This window comes from Vanellus vanellus (genome assembly GCF_965231255.1).
Source record: "Vanellus vanellus genome assembly, chromosome: 1".
Lineage (NCBI taxonomy): Eukaryota > Metazoa > Chordata > Aves > Charadriiformes > Charadriidae > Vanellus > Vanellus vanellus.
In genome coordinates, this window is record NC_138905.1 from 16,902,400 (window position 1) to 16,922,071 (window position 19,672).

General features: G+C 40.5%; 1 protein-coding gene across 1 annotated transcript in view; it reads left to right on the forward strand.

Moving 5' to 3' along the window:
• Nucleotides 1-16,735, forward strand: part of SLC2A13 (solute carrier family 2 member 13) — a gene marked incomplete at both ends in the record, with an annotated part of 163,664 nt that extends 146,929 nt beyond the window's left edge. The window contains 3 exons of the mRNA XM_082494963.1: nucleotides 14,947-15,068; nucleotides 15,202-15,354; nucleotides 16,509-16,735. Coding sequence (XP_082351089.1) covers nucleotides 14,947-15,068; nucleotides 15,202-15,354; nucleotides 16,509-16,735 — 502 coding nt within the window. The remainder of the gene's footprint in view (nucleotides 1-14,946; nucleotides 15,069-15,201; nucleotides 15,355-16,508) is intronic.
• Between the last annotated feature and the right edge of the window lie 2,937 nt (nucleotides 16,736-19,672).

Here is a 19,672-nt window from a genome sequence, read left to right on the forward strand (position 1 = left end):
TGGTTCATTTCCTTGAGAATGGAGGCGGTAAGATCAATCCCTCACTGGCACAAGATGAGCTGGAATTATTGATTCATTTGATTTAAAGTTGTGACCTTATTTTAACTCAGCTTGTTGGTTAGGACAGGCTAGGAAATGGGCAGTCTGTTAGATGGCAGGTCGTATTCTGAACTGCAACACTTTGGGTGTTTCTTCTTGCTTGTAGGATGTATAGACTTTCTTTCTTCCTGTAGCTTTCCACAGCTGTCACATTAGCTTTGCATAGATGATAATGAGAGATGAGTTTGAGGCTGTACATGATTATTTAGTTCTTCAGACCTGTGATTCAGAAGATGTATGTTCCCATTTAGCATATTTTCTTGGCAAAATAACTATTGTTAAAAAGCACTTATTTATGTAAAGTTCTTTTTAGTTGTCAGAGGACATGGAAAATAGATGATTACTTTGATTTCTGCTGAGTTCTAGTACTGCCAGATCCTGTACTTTGAGTTTCATGTAACAATGAAGACTTTGGTACCCGATGTTTATCAATGTCATAAACTAGAGACGGCGTAATCGCTTATCATTTCTGTTTTTTATAAAATTTCTTAGATTTGGCATAGGTATTGCACCTGCATGCACAAATCAAAGCAGAGCGACACTCTGTGTTAAGTGCTCACGCTCACAAATCAGGCGTGAAATAATTAGCTTGTTATAAGTGGTCTTAGAGTATTATTTAAATGTCCTTGGGGCTCCATTTTCAGTTATGACGTTAATGATTTCCAGCGAATTTTAGGGCTGACAGCTGAGAAATTTTTCTCTGGATAGCTCTGTTGCTTGATTTAATTCAGGGCCTCCCCAGTGCAGGGTGCGTGGGCAGGGATGCGGTGCTTCATTCCCCTTCTGAAGCACCAGTTTCTCTGAGCTTTTTAGGGCCTGAGCTTTTTAGGGCAGAGCTATTGCCACCTACTGGAATCAGGGAAAAGCTCCGTTTTAAAAATACTCTGCCGTCACCTATTTAAAACAATGAACGTAAGGTCTCAAATTTTTAGTCTGGGTAGATTTCAGTTGTAATGGCAGAAAGACAGCTGCTGGCAATAATTAAAATGTACTATTTGTGTCTAAATTGCTGTTACAGAAATTGAATGTAACAGCTCAGTGCTTCAAATGGAAGGTTATGTTGGCCAAAAGGTTATTGTTAGTCCTAATAAAATACAAACTTTATACTTATGTCAATAACTGCAAATTAAATAGGGCAGGGAAGCGCTAAAAAAGGTATGGTAATACATGTAATACTGATCTGTATTTTAAACTCCTTTTCCTTACAGTTTTTTGTCTCAGGTTCAACAAAAAGAGCAAATTCTGAAAATTATTTTTAAGCCCCCACACTTCACTTTTGATTTCAGTGGAAATTTCAGAAGGGTAAATATTTTGTTTTCTCTTGACTTCCTATTCAAACATGTGGTTGATCCTGATTTTAAGGTTTTATCAGCTCTAGGGAAAATCGTTTCTGCAGTGCCAGTTTGGCAGAGTCTGTAAGACGCAGGGACTGCTGCGTGGCATAACCAGTAAATGAACTGGCTTTAAAATCTCTGCAGTGTGCGGACAGCAGCAGAGCCCGACCCAGGCTGCCCGCCGGGCGCTCTGCTCGCGGGGCAGGCAGCCTTTCGGGGCTGGAACTTGGAGTTATTTGGAAGGTGAATTGTATCAGTAATGCTCACCATTTAGGGCTATGTCTGGTAACTTGTTAGAATTGTGTCAGCGTGTCCCATCTGCGTTTTGAATTCAGGGTTTGCGTGGGATTTGCTTTGTTTTTCTAAATTGAACTATAAAATCGTGCCGTTCTCTACTAAGATTAACTTAGTAGAGTTTTTAAATACCAGGTTTCAACTTAAGAGCGTGTTTTTTACAATACCTTTGCATGTCTAAAACTTCAGGGTAGTTAAAAGCAATAAACTTTTTTCTGTTTCTTTATTTTTTTCTGGAGTGTTTGGAAGCATTCAGAAAAACTAGATTCTAACACTGAAATAAAACCTATTTTGTTTGGACGTTGAACTTCCAGTCAATATTTCTGCTAAGTTACCTTCATCCTGAAGTTACAACAACCTGGATTTCTTTGTCTTTGGTCTTTTTTGACCATGGGCTTAGAATTACTTTTGTAACTCAAGTGATGCTTTTGAGATGCTGATGACATTCTTTGAAAATACTACTGAGACATGGTGAACAGCACAAGCGTCAATAAAGATTACTTGTAGGTGCAAGTACAAATAAGAAGTCTGGATAGAGTGTGTCTTGCTCAGCTTTGGATGGGTAAAATTTTCACCTTGTGCTGTCTTGCAGTTTCTTGACTGATGGAGTAAAAGATGCTGCTTGGTATTGTTACTTATTTGCAGCTGGCCTTTGCCTGTGTTACGTTACGCCAGCAATTCTTGTGCAGGATTCTAGTAATAATACTTTTATTAATATTAAAGTTTTGATGCCTGTTATTGCTGAGCCCTACGCTCAGCCTTTTCCACCAATATTCATTGAGGCAATCTGTCTTCATATACCATCGGAAAGAAGTGTCTCCTGGGAGAATTGATACTTCTGCAGTGAATAGGCAGCTGTTTGATGTTTCTGTTGTAACAAAAGAACTTTACAAGTGCTAATTATTAAGTAAATTAAATGTAAAATCAGGTGAAAAAGCAAATGAGATTAAACATCAGGTAGAGATTTAATTGATAGTAAACTTGCATGAAATTCTAAAATGCTGCATTTGACATCATCATTTTCAGACCAATATGTTTCACTAATCTGATTATTAAATATTCATGCTGCAAGGAGGGACAATTGGAAAGACTGAACGCTTTTAGATCTGGAAAGAGAAGCTAGAAATTCTCCGATTATCCCAGTTCTGCCCAGTAATCTAGTTGGAGGCTGGTGCTCTGTCCTTAAACTCTCAAAAGTGTCAGAGCAGGGATGACCCGGAACTTCCTCGCAAAAATGCTGGGAGCAGCAGAACCGCTCCGGTCCAAGGAAGGACCAGGAGCACTGAGCTACAGAGGGATTTGCGCACAACTGAAATAATTAATATGCTAGTCTGTCACAAATGCTAAATGCCAGTCTATCTTTAACAAAAAAAATACTTGAGAGTCCTATCTTTATGAGCATTTTTGTCCTGAAAGAGCTCGAACAGAATGAAGCCTGCCTGCCTTCAGGCACCTGTGAGTAATAGAGGGTGACCAAATCCATCTGGTTTTTGGTTGAAAGGATCGTGCAGCACAGGTTAGCTCCGGGAGCCCCCCTGGGGTGACTAGTAGCCACCTTCCAGTTAACGCTCATCACTGAGATCCCCCAAAGGTTTATCTGTCAGAAGAAATGGCCAAATTGTTAATGAGCACTCCCTCCTTTCAGAGAAATCAGGGAGGCCAGCAGTGACTGGATGATGGCACGGGTGTGCATGCGTGCTCGTTGCTGAAACTGGTTGTTCCAAAATGGAACTATTTCTGTATAACCACAGAAAAGCCACTAAAAAAGCTGCAAAGGACATTCTGGAGTCACCGGGAGTCCATGAGTCTTTCTCAACCCTGACGGCTGCCGAGAGGGAAATAATAGCTCATTCTGTTTCCAGAATGCCTCTCTGCTACCTTTTTGCTGGTTGTCATGCGGAGATAGCTTTGTGCTCCTGTTTAAAATTGGTGAAATGGCATCTATTTCACGAGCAATTAAATATTCCCAGATGCCATTTGTTGCGAGGGCTTGCCACGTGCCTGCAACCCATGCTGCGGCACGAGATGTTCCTTTTCAGTTCGTGCTTGATTGCTGGGAGCAGAATTGAAGGGAGGATTTGTGGCAGTCGCCAAGGCGCTGGTACCAATAATTCTCTTGTCCCACCAACCACTGTGCCTGCAAGTCACATCATCAAGCCACAGTCCCATCACACATGTCCCATCTCCATCCAGACCTGCACAAGAATACGTGATGCTTCAGGTGCTATAGCAGTGGGTCTTGCCCTCTGCCACATCATGGCATTTTTTCCACTCTGTCTGGTAGAATGCAGCGTTTTTCTTATTTCTTGATACTACTATAGTAGTAAAATATCTGTTGATCGTGACAAAGGCTTCAAAATGTTGGGCAGTATCACCTCCATCTTATTTACCCAAATTTCTAAACATTCTGTGCTGATCCTTGATGAAGTTCTTTGAGTCGATGATGCTTGAAAGAAAGAATTAATGAAAACTACGGCAATTAACTGACTGAAATTTTTCAATGTGAGAATTTGGACCAAACTAACTATTTCTCTGTCTCTTACTGGGTCTTGCTCTTTGTGATGGTTGCCTTAGACTTTTTTAAATACAGCACTGGAACCTGGGAGGCTTCATGACTTGCTGATGGCACTCTACTGGAGCCCATCTCTGTGTCTATAAAGTGGTTGGAGTTCTCATGTACATCAGTAGTTTGGAAGCTACTTTTTTCTTGCTTCTTGAAGCAAGAAACAGTAAAATCTGTCTTAAAAGAGGAAGAAAAGAGTTAAAAGATTTAGGGTTAGTAAAGTTGTTCAAGGACATGAACAAACAACAAAAAAAAGTTTTGTGGTGAGAGTTGAAATTTTAGTGGACCAGCAGGCACAACCTCTTGTAGAGGCACAAAGTTTAGCATCAGGATATGCCTGTCAATAAAAGGGACAAACACAAGGTTTATATGCGTACTAGGAGTATTTCAGTAAGGAATGTCAGCTAGTTTAGTGCTTGTGAAACACTGTGTGGTTATTATTTTTTTTGAGATCAGGGTTTGTGTTCTACAAGTGAAAAAGCAGGAAAAATTACTGAAGGCCTTGGTCTTTAAAATGTCAGTTGTCAGTAATCTATTGGAGTACATCCTTGAGAGGGGGAAAAAAAGGCAGAAATTTTATATTGCCTGCTGTTGCCTTCTGAACCTTATCTGAAACGGTGCACTCTTTCAGTGCTGCTTTTTCGTGCCCTTTATTAGCTTGTAAATACACAGAATGATCTTTAAAGTTGCAAAAATATGTTCCTGTGTCTTCTCGTGAAAACATTTAGCAGATGTGGGCTTTGCTTCTCCTTTAATGTTACCTTGCTGTAACTTTAACCTTGTATGACATCTAGTTCCGGTGAAATGTTCTCTGATATTTTTGAGAAATATTTTCTGCAACTAAATATCAACATATCAAGCTAATAAGTGAGTCATACTTTAAACTGAGAACAAGCTTTTCAGAATATATATATATATATATAAAAAGCTGTCTTTACAAAAAAAAAAGTATCTTTAAACTATTTACTCAGTTTTATGAAGTTTCTATCCAGAAATAAGTACCAGATCGTACTCTTGTTTATTTATCTTATTTGATTCTCCATCTTAGAATTATCACTCACTGTCAGTGTCACTGAATTTTACGGTTTCAAACCTTAAAGTAGTCTTCTGGGAATACATAATAAACCCATTTTTGTCATGGCTTCTTAATTTGAGAATACCACATCTAATTTTTACAGTTATGATTTCAGCCTGTGAACCCCTTAGCTGGATGTTAACCAAGTCATCTTCTGCTGGCTGTTGAGTATAGTCTTAGACTTGGGGATAAATGAATATAGATTGGACTGCTGTGCACTCCGTTTGTGCAGTAATATATTTAGATATTTGAGGCATTTATTTAAATTATTTTCATAAGATGCTTATTTTCTTTAAATATATAAATAAACATTTTTAATAATCCTTTTCCAGAAAACAATGCCAAAAGATCTTTTTTAAGAAAAACAAAACAAAAAAATTATGATCCTTCTGTTCCTTTCTTTTTGTCTCTTTTTCATTACTTTGTTGAAAATTGGGGCAATTTTGAAGTTTTTCACAAAAAAAAATGAAATAAGCTCTACTGCTTCTTTATTTTTCTCACTTGAACAGCTGATTTTGTACTGAGAGTGTTCAACATTAAAAAGAAACACAAAATACCATAATTTTAAACTGTGACCTATTGTCTAATGATTAAAGTAGTTAAAATGATCATAGATAGAAATGCATGAGGGATGGTGATATTCAGCTAGGATGCTTATGCTCAAAACTAATTAAGATTGTGCATTTTGATCAGGTTCTAATTTGAATTCTGCCCATTAAAATTCTGTAGGTATGACTGCTAGTTGTTTGTTAATTGAACAGATGATTATTTTTCATAGTTGTATGACCTCTCACAAGTTTATGCATTATTAATGTAATATTTGAATTATTTATGAATTGGTCATGATTATGAAATCATACAATCTAATTATTACTAGTTAATTTTAATTTGTACTGGGGTAAACCAAGTGTGTCCAGTGAGGATCGGAATTAGGACTAGGATAGGGCACTCTGTAGAGCACAGAGACGTCATGTGTTTCCTGACATTTTTATTACCATCTGGTAGTTTGGAAGAGTAGGAAAAAGCATGGGAAGAAAAATAAGTCACTCTATGTGTAGTGTGATTAAGGTAATTGTATGTCCTATAATGAAAAACAGGTATTTGCTTATTTCTGCTCCCAGTTTTTAAGTATGCTGCAGGTGGGACTGGTGTACATGTGTGCCTAATGGATGCTGTCAGCTGTTGTGAAATCTCAGATAGTTGGGCTTTAACACTAGGTATAAACGTTATTCTGCCTTTTCCTGGTTTGGGTCCACTTCTCAAGGTAAGGAGAGTGCGAAAGACGATGAGAAAAGCTTGTCAGACGCCGTCTTCTAGCAGCAGAGATTTATCTCTCTCCCCTCCTGGTAGATATGATGAAAAGCGAAGCTTGAAACACTTGTGGTGTGACGACAGAGTGGGAAATTGTAGCCAACAGCCTAGAGGTGTCCAGCAGGACTTGGAAGGCACCAGCATAGGGTAAAAGAAGTCTAATGGAGTAGCAGGCTGACCTTTGAGAGGACAGGAACAGGATACAGCAATGTATCCTTCAGGCAGAGGTTCAATCAGAGAACCTTCAGTCTGGAAACAAATCCAAAACTGAACAACTTTCATTGAGAGATTAATCTAATCACACACAAACTGCTTGCTCAGACCCATAGCTAACAAATGTCCTAACTGGCACTGTCAGACAGCTGAGCTTCTTCCTTTGGCAAGAGATGTAGGAACTGTGTTGTCCACCCTTCAGAATCCACTAATATGTGGTTACAAAAATACTGAAACATGCAGAACGGCAGACAGTTAAGAACCTCTTTGACATGATTAATGTTGGAGAACTATTTGTTATGGAGAAAAATTGCTCCTGTTTTCAATCATTTAGTAGTCTGTTGCTCAGTCCATTCAACCTGAATAACAGCTCCCACACTCTATTTATTGGGCAAATTCAGATGCAGTTGCAAAGCTGAAATTTCTGAGTTTGGGAAAATACAAGCGTTTGGATTCAAACTCTCTAAACATTTTTAGCTAAATAATTAATAATGTTAAAAAAATATCTTCATCTGTGACCAGGTGGCCAGGAACAGAGGTAAATCAGAACAGCGTACTAAGTCTCATGCAGGTGTGCATTCTGACATGACTGAGAATCACAGAATCATTTCGGTTGGAAAAGATCCTTAAGATCCAACCATTAACCTAACACTGCCAAGTCCACCAGTAAGCCTTGTCCCCAAGTGCCACATCTGCATGTCTCTTAGGCTTGAGCCTCCAGGGACTCAAGCACTTCCCTGGGCAGCCTGTTCCAATGCTTGACAACCCTTTCAGCGAAGACATTTTTCCCAGTATCCAATCTAAACCTCCCCTGGCGCAACTCGAGGCTGTTTCCTTTCATCCTATCACTTCTGACTTGGGAAGAGACCAACACCCACCTGGCTACAAGCTCCTTTCCGGTAGTTGTAGAGTGATAAGGTCTCCCCTCAGCCTCCTTTTCTCCAGGCTAAACAACCCCAGTTCTCTCAGCTGCTCCTCATAAGACTTGTGCTCCAGACCCCTCACCAGCTTCATTGCCCTTCTCTGGACACGCTTCAGCACCCCGATGTCTTTCTTGTAGTGAGGGGCCCAAAAATGAACACAGTACTCGAGGTGAGGTGACCAGTACCAAGTACAGTGGGACAATCACTTCCCTAGTCCTGCTGGCCACACTATTCCTGTTGGATGCTGTTGGCCTTCTCAGCCACCTGGGCACGCTGCTGGCTCATATTCAGTCAGCTGTCAACCAACACCCCCAGGTCCTTATCTTCCGGGCAGCTTTGCAGCCACTCTTAGAATCATAGAATCATAGAATTGTCTAGGTTGGAGGAGACCCTTGGGATCATCGAGTCCAACCCCAAGCCTGTAGTGCTGCATGGGGTTGCTGTGACCCAAGTGCAGGACCCGGCACTTGGCCTTGTTGAACCTCACACCATTGGCCTCTACCCATCGATCCAGCCTGTCCAGATGCCTCTGCAGAGCCTTCCTACCCTCAAGCAGATCGACAATCCTGCCCAACTTGGTGTTGTCTGCAAACTTACTGAGGGTGCACTCGATCCCCTCGTCCAGATTGTTGATAAAGATGTTAAAGAGAACAGGTCCCAATACTGAGCCCTGGGGAACCCCACTTGTGACCGGCTGCCAACTGGATTTAACTCCATTCGCCATCACTCTTTGGGCCCAGCCATCCAGCCAGTTTTTTACCCAGTGAAGAGTACACCTGTACAAGCATGATGGAAGGCAGTTATGTCTTAGAGATAGGTATTTCTATGAAGTAATTATTTCAGTAAGGTCTTCTGCTTGGGTAAATTAAATATTAAGTAATTTTTTAATTAAATGCTGTGTATGAACTACAGTGAAATATTCCTTGTGATTGATTTTAGGAGATTTTAGCAGTCAGTAGAGTCTCTGTTTCTTTTGTAAGAAAGAAGATAAAAGAGGGATCAGAAGATAACAGCCAGTAAGGGAAAAGATGCTCGGTGTGAATAATTGACAGTTATTTCTATATATTTTACGTGCAGCCTCCAAGCAGATCTGTAAGAAACGCTGATTTAAAAGTAAAACCTTATTAGAAAATCGGTTCTTACCCTACAGCACACAATGAAGAAGGCATCCCTAAACTCTTTGGCTCTGGAATGGGCAAAGCAACCAAGCTTCTGGTTGGTTGGGGGTTGGAACTCGACGATCTTCAAGGTCCTTTCCAACCTAAACCATTCTATAATTCTATGATTCTATGATTTGAATATGTGCTTTCTGTTTCCCAGATGCAGAGTATGAAGTGCCAGTAATTCAGCTTAAGGAGAATAATTTTCCAGTTGGTATTGTTCTAGCCCAAGTAGCTACTACTAAACTTACTTGGCATGGAAAGTGTTGCATAGAGAAAGACACAGGCTTTGTCTCTTCAGTTTAGGATTTTTTGAAATGTTTTTGGCAGCGGCAATTACTATAGCTGTTATCCATTAAAGTGCCCTGGTTTCTGTTCTTTGTGCAGGATATGACCCACAGCTCTATAGGTATAACGGATAGATCCTATAGCAGGGGGCCTCAGCATGATACTGTTTTTCAGTCATGTGCAAATGCATCAGCAATCTGCTGAGGTGCAATTTGCTTTCTTGCATTGAGCTAAACTATTTTTCCAAGTTTTTGAAGTGCGTGCTAATGTTTTAAAAACTCTTTGCCAGTTATAGGAAAAGGCTTCAATGAGTGTCCCAAAACGCTGCTGGTGTTTTTATGGTGTTTTAATGAAGGTTAAGCAACCTCTAGCTGAATATCATGGAATTTTCTGGGTGCATTTTTTCAAGGCTGCGTCTGTTTGTTCTTTTCTGTTTTTTTCAATTGCCATCATATGGCATAAGAAGCTTCATCTGCATATTTTTAGCAACATCTGGTTTAATGGATGAGTTATTTCTCTGTGTAAACTACGAAGTCAAAGCAGTAGATGCAAACTTCTCCAGAGAGGCGTGGAACTACAGTGCATCTTCTCTGAGGCACAGGAGCCAGTAGCTAGGAAACTGTGAGAAAGCTTAGGAAATATTGATTCAGGCATTAGTCGAGTTTAAATTAATCTGTTCACCTTCAGGAACGAATTACGCTTTGCTGGATACTTCAGATAGCATCTTACCATATGTATATATAAAAACTAAGCACGGAAAAGAGCAGAGATTTTTCTCTGCTCTACTCTATACTCTGCTATATACTAAACTATACCTTATGGCTTCACTGGTTTCTATGGGTTGTGCTAATATAACTATTTTGAATGTACATGGGTGGATTGGAGAGGCCACATGATGGACAGGATAGAGGCAGATAGAGGAGTAAGTTCTCCTTAGTTACATGTCTGCTACTACTAAATTATCACACAGTTAATCTGGTACCTTGCTAAATTCTGTCCTTTAAGTAATTTAAAGATAGTTAGGGGTCTGTTCAGACAGGTAAATATCTTTAGCAGAAAAAGAGCTTGAAATTGTGAGAACTAACCCAAATGTCAAGGTCCAGATTCTTTCTCAGGATGTGTAATCGCTTGTGGATAAATAATCTTCATTGTTCCCAAACATCTTCCACAAAAAACCTTTCTCAGTCCAAAGAGTAGCTACTCTAAATTATGTGTGTTTTGTCCTCTGTCCTTTCCATGACTGGGCTTCAGGTGAAAAGATGAGTCAATAAGCTTGACATAAATGTATATTATTCAGTTGGATTGGCATGATATAAAAGTCAGCACTCTACACAGGAGACTTTAAAAATCTCTCTAAAGGAGATTTTTTTAAATCCAGTATATTTGTGTTACACTGGAGACTAAATTGGTAAATTGTAGATTATCATCATCTTGATAACCCAGACACAGAAGTCTGGCATAAGAGCAGTCCTTAAGTAGTTTTACTCTTGTTAGAACAAAGAAATGGGGGATTGGTGAAAATGTGAATTAGGTCTAAAATCTTTCTATACCATCAGCACCTGATACTAAATTTTATCTCGGAGGAGAATGTGTAGTTTTGAAATATGTCTGTTCTAACAAGCATTTTAAGGAGACGAATGATCACATTGGTGATTTTCTTTAGAAGTAATTTATTTCCTTAGCCTGATTTGAATTTTGACCTTTTAAGACTTTTGATCTAAATCCATTTAAGCTGCTTCTAAAGGGCTTAAAAGACAATGAGAAGTCAGCAGCTTTCATATTAAAAATATATCAACTGTTCAGAATGAAGCATTTAATTCCCACAAAAGCCATATTTTTAGGGCTACACAGTCCTCACTTTACAGCAAAGCAAAAATTAATGGAAATTTGAGGGGAAAATCAGTTGGATCTCTGACGTGTGCTGCCTCACTTGCCTGTACTGCCGTGTACTGCCTAGCCATTTCCCCATCTGTGGTTTTCAGTGTTGTGCTTGAGAATTATTCTACAGCCACATCGGCTCAAGTATTAGGAAAATTTAGATTGATTATCAAGGAAATGGTCTCATCCTGTTTCGTCCTCTTGTTAGTAGCAATGACATTTTAGACCACTCACAGCAATTCTTCTTCACTTACCTTCTTATATGTGCCATATGAAGGTAATTTAGGGAGGTGGGGAGCAAAGCTTTAGATCTTCTGAACTACAGACAATGTCTGATAAAGGATGGATTCTGTGATTATGAAACCATATAACGCCTGTAATTTAGAAATTCATTGCTGTTCTGATTTATTTCCAGTCAGTTGAATTGTTCGCATCAATTGTTGGAAGGTCAGGTTTTCACTAATTAGAACAGATGTGTGTCTTAAATTATCTGTGGAAGATACATAACAAAAGAAATTCACAGTAAAGATTTTCAATATAGCGCTATGATGTTTTCACTTTGGCAGTAATTTCAGAGGAAATGATACAGTGTGTCTTCACTGTTTATACAGATATGACTATTACGCAGCATATTGGTATTTACAAACTCTTTGCGCTGGTACCTGACCGCATCATTTGTAAGCCTTTACAGGGCATTTTCCTCTGTGCATTTCAGCTTGTGAAGTGATGGGTAGCTGCTCATCTGCTTTCCATCATAGACGCTCCCTTCATGCAGGACAGAATTCAGAATTTTATCTGATAATACATTATACAGTAATTATCAATATATTTTTCAGAAAAATAATAGATCTTGTAGAAATAGTAGTATAGCAGTAGAATTATCACAGTAACAGAGCTTGAACAAATTCAACAAATTCACCCCTTGAAGGGGTGTTATTTTTGAGCGTTCTCAGCACTGCAAGAGGCCAGCAAATACAGGTATCTTTGCTTTTAGTCTGTGTGCCCCGCTGGTTTACTGCTGAAGGATAAGCAAAGCACAGTTTATTACTGCAAGGTTGCTGTTAAGTCTAGTCTCGAGCACTATTTTTCCTGTTTCAATGCACTGAATCTGCTTTCTTGCAACAGAATTTCCTCTCAGTTATGGGCAGACAGCAGAGAATAGATGAGTGGCTACAGCCACAGAAGGCTTTGGAGGCATCTGGTTTTCCTTCGTATCGTTTGTGTTGCACTCTGTCAAAAGTAGGACACATCTGGGGAAGGACGGTAGGGGAAGGAAACGTCCAGACCTCCCAGTGCTTGTATCTGTATGAATCAGCAGGTTGGTTTGCGCTGATGGAGATGGATGCAAGATAATAAACCAAGTACGCCTTTGTTTACAGAAGTGTTCCAGAGAAAGCGTGAGGCTCCTCTCTGAGGAGCTGCCAATCTGGCTGGGTAGAATGGAGAAACCAATTTCAGCGTCAATATGTTTTAGAATGCTAATCAGCTTGTATTCATTACCAAACACCTGCAAATCAAATTAGAGTAACAGTGAAAGAAGAAAATGTGATATTAAAACGGTGTGAAACTGAGCAATCCTGTGATCTTGCAGTGGTGCAGATGCAGAGTGGGCAGCTACGCGGGGCTGAGCAGGAGGTGGCAATGGGATCACCCTGTCTTCAGTAATTAATCTTTCAAACACCATTTCCTTAACGTTAAGGAACTTCCGGTTTAAACATATGGATGGTTTTCCAGCATAGTTCATTCTTCTATACGTCTTGTACCTGGGACACAGCTCAAACCTGATTTACCCCACACACGGTGAGGAGTACATAGAGTGGCAGGGAAGCACCAGGGTGGACACGAACAGGGAATGATCCATGTCTCTCACTCATAATGTAGAAAGAGATGCTGAGCTGAGCCATAAAAGAGCAAAGTGACAGAAGAAGGAATTTGAGGTCATGCTTAGAAGCAAGATGAAGAAGCAGTAAGGGTGGCAGCAGTAGTTTTGCCTGAAAAAGCTGCGTAATGGAAGCTGTTGGTGTCTTAGGCTGATGGGTGCTCCAGGCCAGGCAATAGCTGAGGCCATGAGCCTGTTGTATCCGGGCATGAGGGATACATCTTTGAGAGGGATGTTCAGTTGGCCTGCTTTCTGTGTGTTTTCCACCTCAAGACTGAAGGTGAATTTGTATGCACTGGATGAGATGGGCTTTCTGGGGGAGCTCGACGAGGCAAGGCGGTGGCAGGGAGGAAAGGTGCACGCTGGCACTGGCTGCTTTGCCAGCAGCACGTCAAGGGCAAGCACATCTCTGGGGAGCTCTGGCCCCACTGGGTCAGCTCAAGGGCAAGGTGGAAATGCAAATGTTACCGCTTACTGCCAGTAGGCCAGCGTTAGGGTTTGGATGGGGTTTCAGACATGTGCTTTTCCAGTATTTGTTGGGTTAACCTGCCTCTTTTAATGTATTTGAACTTTGGATTTCCAGTTGTCCTGAAATTGGGTTTGGGACTTCATGGTGATCTCCTGCTTTAAATGCTGTCCTGCTCATACATCCATGCCAACATAAGGAAGATTTCTGCCTCAGGGGCGGTGATGGGTTGGCCATCAGTGCTTGGCACATCCCTGTTCAACCTGGGGGTGGCTGGTCATTTCTTAACAGAAAAGTGTTTTGTTGGAATTTGCTTTTGAAAGTCAACTGCAATGGTGGTAGATCGGCTAAAGCATTTCAGGGTGTCTATTGCTCCACCATCTCACCACTCGTTGCCCAGCTGTCACCTGATGCAGGCATCTTCATTCTGGTTTTCCCACTGTCAAGAGGGTCACATCCTTCACATTAAGCTCTCAGCTGATCTGGAAATTGTAACCCAGGCAGATGTTCAGCTCTCTGTGATTTCTTCTCTTCAAGTAAATGACATTTGCATATGAAAAGGTGGCGTCTGCCTAAGTCTCTTCTGCCAAAAGTACATGGTTTTTCAACTGTAGCAGTTGATGTGGTTGCAGCTGAAAAGTTTCTCTAGTTACAGTTATGACTTCTTGTCCCTTTAAACAAATGCTAAGTTAAAAAAAAATATAACAAAAAATAAAGTTGACAGTATTCCTTAAAAATGTATTATATTGTGTGCAATCAGGTGGGAATACCTGATTTTATACCTATTCCTTGAAATACGTAATTTCCACATAGTCCTTGGAATAGAGATGCTTTTTCTTTCAGTAGATCAGGCACAGTTTACCTCTGGTCTGATTCTTATTTTTACTGTGTAATTAGAAATGGTACTTTCTTCTAAAATACTTCACTGCATAGAAAAGAAAGTATACGCCTCTTTTCCTTATAACTTCACTTGACCTTGGCACACTACATAGGCATTGCTGATTACAGTCAAAGTGTGCAGCATAGAGTTAGTTCATCAATGACGGAAGCACTAACTTCCATTTGACCTTAAATACTTGCATGCAGCATCTTTAGCTCAAAGTCCTGCTGCTGCAGCTCTTTTTGCACTGTGTGATATTCCTGTGAATGGTCTCGTTGGCTTTGGTGTGACCCCTTGCGTAGTAAAGACTATTCATTTGAAGAAGATCTGTAGATACAAGGCAAGTGTTTAAGTTCAAGAATGTTCTGCTCGTTACTCTTCCTAAGACTAGGCTTGGGGAAAAGTACATTTCTGAATGTAGGACTTGGCTCAAAGATCTTGATAAATTAACAGGGATGGAGCTTTTTCATCTTAAGTTTACATTTTTCAGCTTTTTGTAAGACATTATGTGCCATGTTTATGTTGAGATGTCACCCATTTCCCTGAAAATTCTTTAATAGTAAGTTTCATTGTTATTTTTCAGGTGTTCAAATGAAACAGCATTCAAAAAGGAAGATTTGTTCTGGGCATACAATTTCTGCCCCACTCCATACTCCTGGACAGCACTTCTGGGCCTTATTTTATACTTGGTTTTCTTTGCACCTGGTAAGCAAATGTTTGTTTACGCATATAAGTTAAAAAATTGTAAAGGTAAAATGTCAAATAATGAGGCTACATGTTAAACTTACTCTTGAGTCCAGCCATTAAGCTGAGGTTGATCTTTTTTCTTAATTCTTAGGGATGGGTCCTATGCCCTGGACCGTCAATTCTGAAATTTACCCACTTTGGGCTAGAAGCACAGGAAACGCGTGTTCCTCTGGAGTCAACTGGGTTTTCAATGTGCTCGTGTCACTGACATTTCTGCATACGGCTGAATATCTGACGTACTATGGTAAGAAACAGTATGCATCTGTGTGTGCAGTACTACCATTGGTGCACAGATTTTCTCCTGATTCTGGGTCACTCAGTTGGTTTTGCTATGAAATGTCAACTGTGAATGCAGTGTTCTCAACCTACCATGGTTTAGTAAGACTAGAGACCTGATATGACCTGCCTGGATGATAGAGTTTGGACCAGCTTTCATAAGAAACATTTCTTTCTGTCCTTAACTGAGAACCTAGACAGTTGATTAAAACAGGGAAGCTGGAAAAAAAACCTCTTGACTTAGTGAAATACGCTGATTCCCACTTAAGAAGACAGCATCTGCAATTTTTCAGCTTATGATGGCATCCGAGGCCAATATCAGATGGTCCTTGCAGAAATAGCTGTGTCAGATGCTACTGCCCCACTCCCAGCTGTTGATTAAGTCCTGTCTGCTGGAGCCTGCGGAGAGTTTGTCAGATTACTGCTCAGCCACTCCAGTACAAGTAATTTAAATTACATTAAGCTGCTAGGGAGTTGATGTGACCTTCACATCATTACTAGTACAGAGCCTTTCAGCTCTACTTGTCATTCCTTTGAGTCATCAGTCTAGAAACACATGGCAGGTAAATGTTTCTTGGTCTTTTGGTACCTTCTCTGCCCCCCTAGGTAAGGTGGGTGGTGGGGGGAAAGAGCTCTTTCTCTCTGCTGTCTCTGCAGAGGTCTTCTAAGTAATAACTAGGTGTAAGAGTCACAAACATTATTTTAATCCTAACTATTTCTTTTTTGCCAAAGTTTCTTATTCTGAGGGGTTGTCTTAGTGTGTCCTTTGCTGTTTAGACAAACTAAGAAAGTTCTTGCCTTTCGTATCTGCTTTTTTTATTGGATATACAACCACTTCATTGCTGTTTATTTTAATAGCAGAATGACTTGTGCAAAAAAGATGTGTGTTAGCTTCCACAAGAAATGAAATTGCTTTTGTTAATTTACTCCGTTGTGGAGTGATGCAATAAAGCGGCCTTCTCCTACACCCATGGCCCTGCAGCTCGTTATTTTAACGATGCTGCTCCAACCATTGCTTTTATGCTCTCCTTTGATATCTGCAGCCTGCTGCTTCTGCCGCTCTGGAGAGGAGAAGGGACAGGAACTTCTGTAACCGACTGTGCATATTTTTTTACATTGCAGGAGCCTTCTTCCTCTACGCAGGGTTTGCTGCCTTGGGACTGGTTTTCATCTACGGCTGCCTTCCTGAGACTAAAGGGAAAAAACTAGAGGAAATTGAATCTTTGTTTGAAAACAGGCTATGTACATGTGGTATGTCAGATTCTGATGAAGGGAGGTATATCGAGTATATTCGGGTGAAGGGAAGTAATTACCATCTTTCTGACAATGATGCTTCTGATGTGGAATAATTTTCAGCTGCTGATGTATTTAATCATTTAAAAGCCTTCTGGGGGAAAAGCAGCTCTCTGATGACCTCACTGCCCTGCTTCTGGTCTGGTTCTCCTTTCTACTGTCTAGCTAAAAATGCCTTCACGTTCAAAAATGTTCCATTGGGGAGGAAATTCAATATGCCAGTGTTTTCTTGATAACTAAAAGCAATGGCTTCCAAAAGAGACTGAATTCCACGATTATGTGAATTCACCAAGTGTGTATGACACTGCACCATCCCAAGGTATATAGTAGGGTGCGCTGTACCAGATGAATACAGAAGGCCATCCTAGATGGTCAGTGGTTGTCTTTGTCTTCAATACTGACAAAAGATAAAATAATAGAGTAGCTAATCAGAAAGCAGCCAACATCTGTCAGGTTCCCATCCCATAGCAGCCTAGGAAATAGTTCTGCTGTGCAGTACAACGAATGACGAATGCATAAGCTGCTGTAACGGTAGCCATGTAAAAGGTTTAACTGATGAGGAAAATATAAATATCTGCTACATCTATTGGAGGGAATGTTTTCCAAATTTGCCCTAAGAGAATTTCCATTTTTATTTATTTGAGATAACAAGTAGAGAGCTGTACTCACCTGGGTGGAGGTTCACCAGGGTGGCATACGCCTGTGTTACAGCGGGTTGTCTAGCCGCCCCTGCTCTTGAGCACACACTACAGTCGGGAGTTGGTGTTTGTGCAGGAAACTGCCGAAATTAACTACCTGACAGCAGGAAAGCAGAACTACGTATGTGGCCACATGTACAAATGAACTGGTATATATTGCTAGGTGCAATGTAGAGGCTTCAGTTAGTCGGAAAAAAATGATTTTTTTATTTTCCTTTTTTGCATTTGAACGTTTGGGTTCGTGCCTACTTCTGAACACAAAATATCGTTAGCTAAAAGAAAGAAAAGGAGGGGAGAGGTTTTGCGCTGCAAAATGCACAGTGGTCATCCCTCCTGCGCCTTTTGCTTGTGAATAATCATATTGCCTTCAGTTTATCTTCATATGTGCAGAGTAAATGAATCCCAGCACATTTTTCCTTCAAATGCCCTTAGTCAACCAGTGTCTTGCTGGATCTAAAGAGAAATATTAGCAATGGGCAGAAGCCTACATCTCATATTAATTGCCTTACTGAAGCATTGCAAAATTGTCAAGAAAATGTCAGGCACAAAAATCAACTTGGCTGCCTTTAGCCTGGTAATGAAAATATGAATGGTATTTTATTCACCTGCTATGATTGCTTGCCTTGGCAAATTGAATTTTATGCAGCTACATAAAAATATTATAGTTTTTTTTTCCTTGCTCTGTCCTCACTGCTTTAAGTCTTCAGAGATACGAGTTTGAAAGCATCAACAATTCAAATTCTTATCTTTGAAACATTTGCTTCGTGAAAGAATGTGGAATGTGGGCTGCCTCCCATTTAATTGGTAAAAATACATTTATTTTTCATTGAGTAAAGTTTAAAGAAGTTGTTGGGTTCGTTAGCTTTTGTAGACTTGCTTTGTGGGCTTTTCTTGGGTCGAAAGATATTTTGAATGTAGGGTTACTATAAAAACTGAGACTGGACATTGTTACTAAATTATTTTTATTGGATAACACGGGGTTTTGTTGTAAAGAAGTCTGCCATTATGTTATCTGATCTTCTATGGGGGGAGTTCTTACTCTCCAATTATTGACCTTCAGCGACGGGGTGTATTTTTGCATTATTTTCTATTTTACTTCATTAATCAAAGAAATATTTTTGGAAAGAAAGCATTTTAAAGCATCCTTTTGTGACTTGACTGGGGTTAAAAGGAGAAAGCATAGCGGACAGAGGGAATTTCAAATGAATCATTGCAAAGAGTGGCCTGACCTTGAATATCTCCTTGTGCTGCGAGAGGGCTGGATTCTCACACCTTCCATCCTGCCTCCCCTTTAAGCGCACAATATTTTTATGCTTGAAAGCACCAGCTGTTGAAAACGCTCAGGTCTCCAGACCGATCTACCAATGCACCCGCCGCGGGATGTCTCCGTTAGGCTGTCACCTCTTTGAAACCTTCACCGAAGGTGCAGTACTTGAAATGAGAAAAAGGGATACTTGGCACAGATGAGAGCAAAATAGTTTTAAGGGCAAATTGGTTTATTCCTGGAACCAAAAAAAGTGTGTTTGAAGACCCTTATTTGAAACAGTTTTGTTACCCAGGACAGCGTGTGAATAGGTGTGTAACGCCCAACCTTGCCCAGTGCTTGCGTGGTTCGTAGGTTTAAGTGGGTATTTACTGGCTTTTGAGAATAGGGACTTATGGCTCTGATCCCCCCGATACACCTGTGAACACCCCCTTGCTTGGCATGTTTTGCTGGAGCGGGGTGTAGGCCAGGGAGGGTGTCCCTGTGCCAGCACGGTGTCAGTGCTGACCTCGCGCTTCGTTGCACTTGTGTCCAAAGGTAGAGGAAACCACTGCGCTTATTGGGCGTAACCAAAGCAAAGTCACGGGAACGATCGCTGTCACAAGATCAGCCTCTTTTGTTTTACAGGCAGCGCTGGGGCTTTTTAGCAGCAGAAGACCATCTCTCTCTGCCAGCCGTGTTTCACGGACGTTCTCTGAAGTGGCGCTCAGCTGCGTACTGCGCTGGGCTCGTTTTCTCACACAACAGCTTCGATCTTACTGAAAGCACTTTTCGGAAGGTTTGCATCCCATGCCTTTTTTCTCGAGGCAAAACGATTGAAACACGTGCATTTTATTCATTATTGCTACTGGCTGTGACGTTGCGAAATATATCGGCTTCTTTGTTGTCACTCCCCCTTCCCCGCCCACAGAGAGTTGAGTTTAAGTCTTCCTTTTAGGGTTACTTTACACCAAGATAACATTCCATACCTTAGAAACACTGAGCATCACGTGTAATAAAAATGAGATCAAATACTTGAAATTAATCGTCTG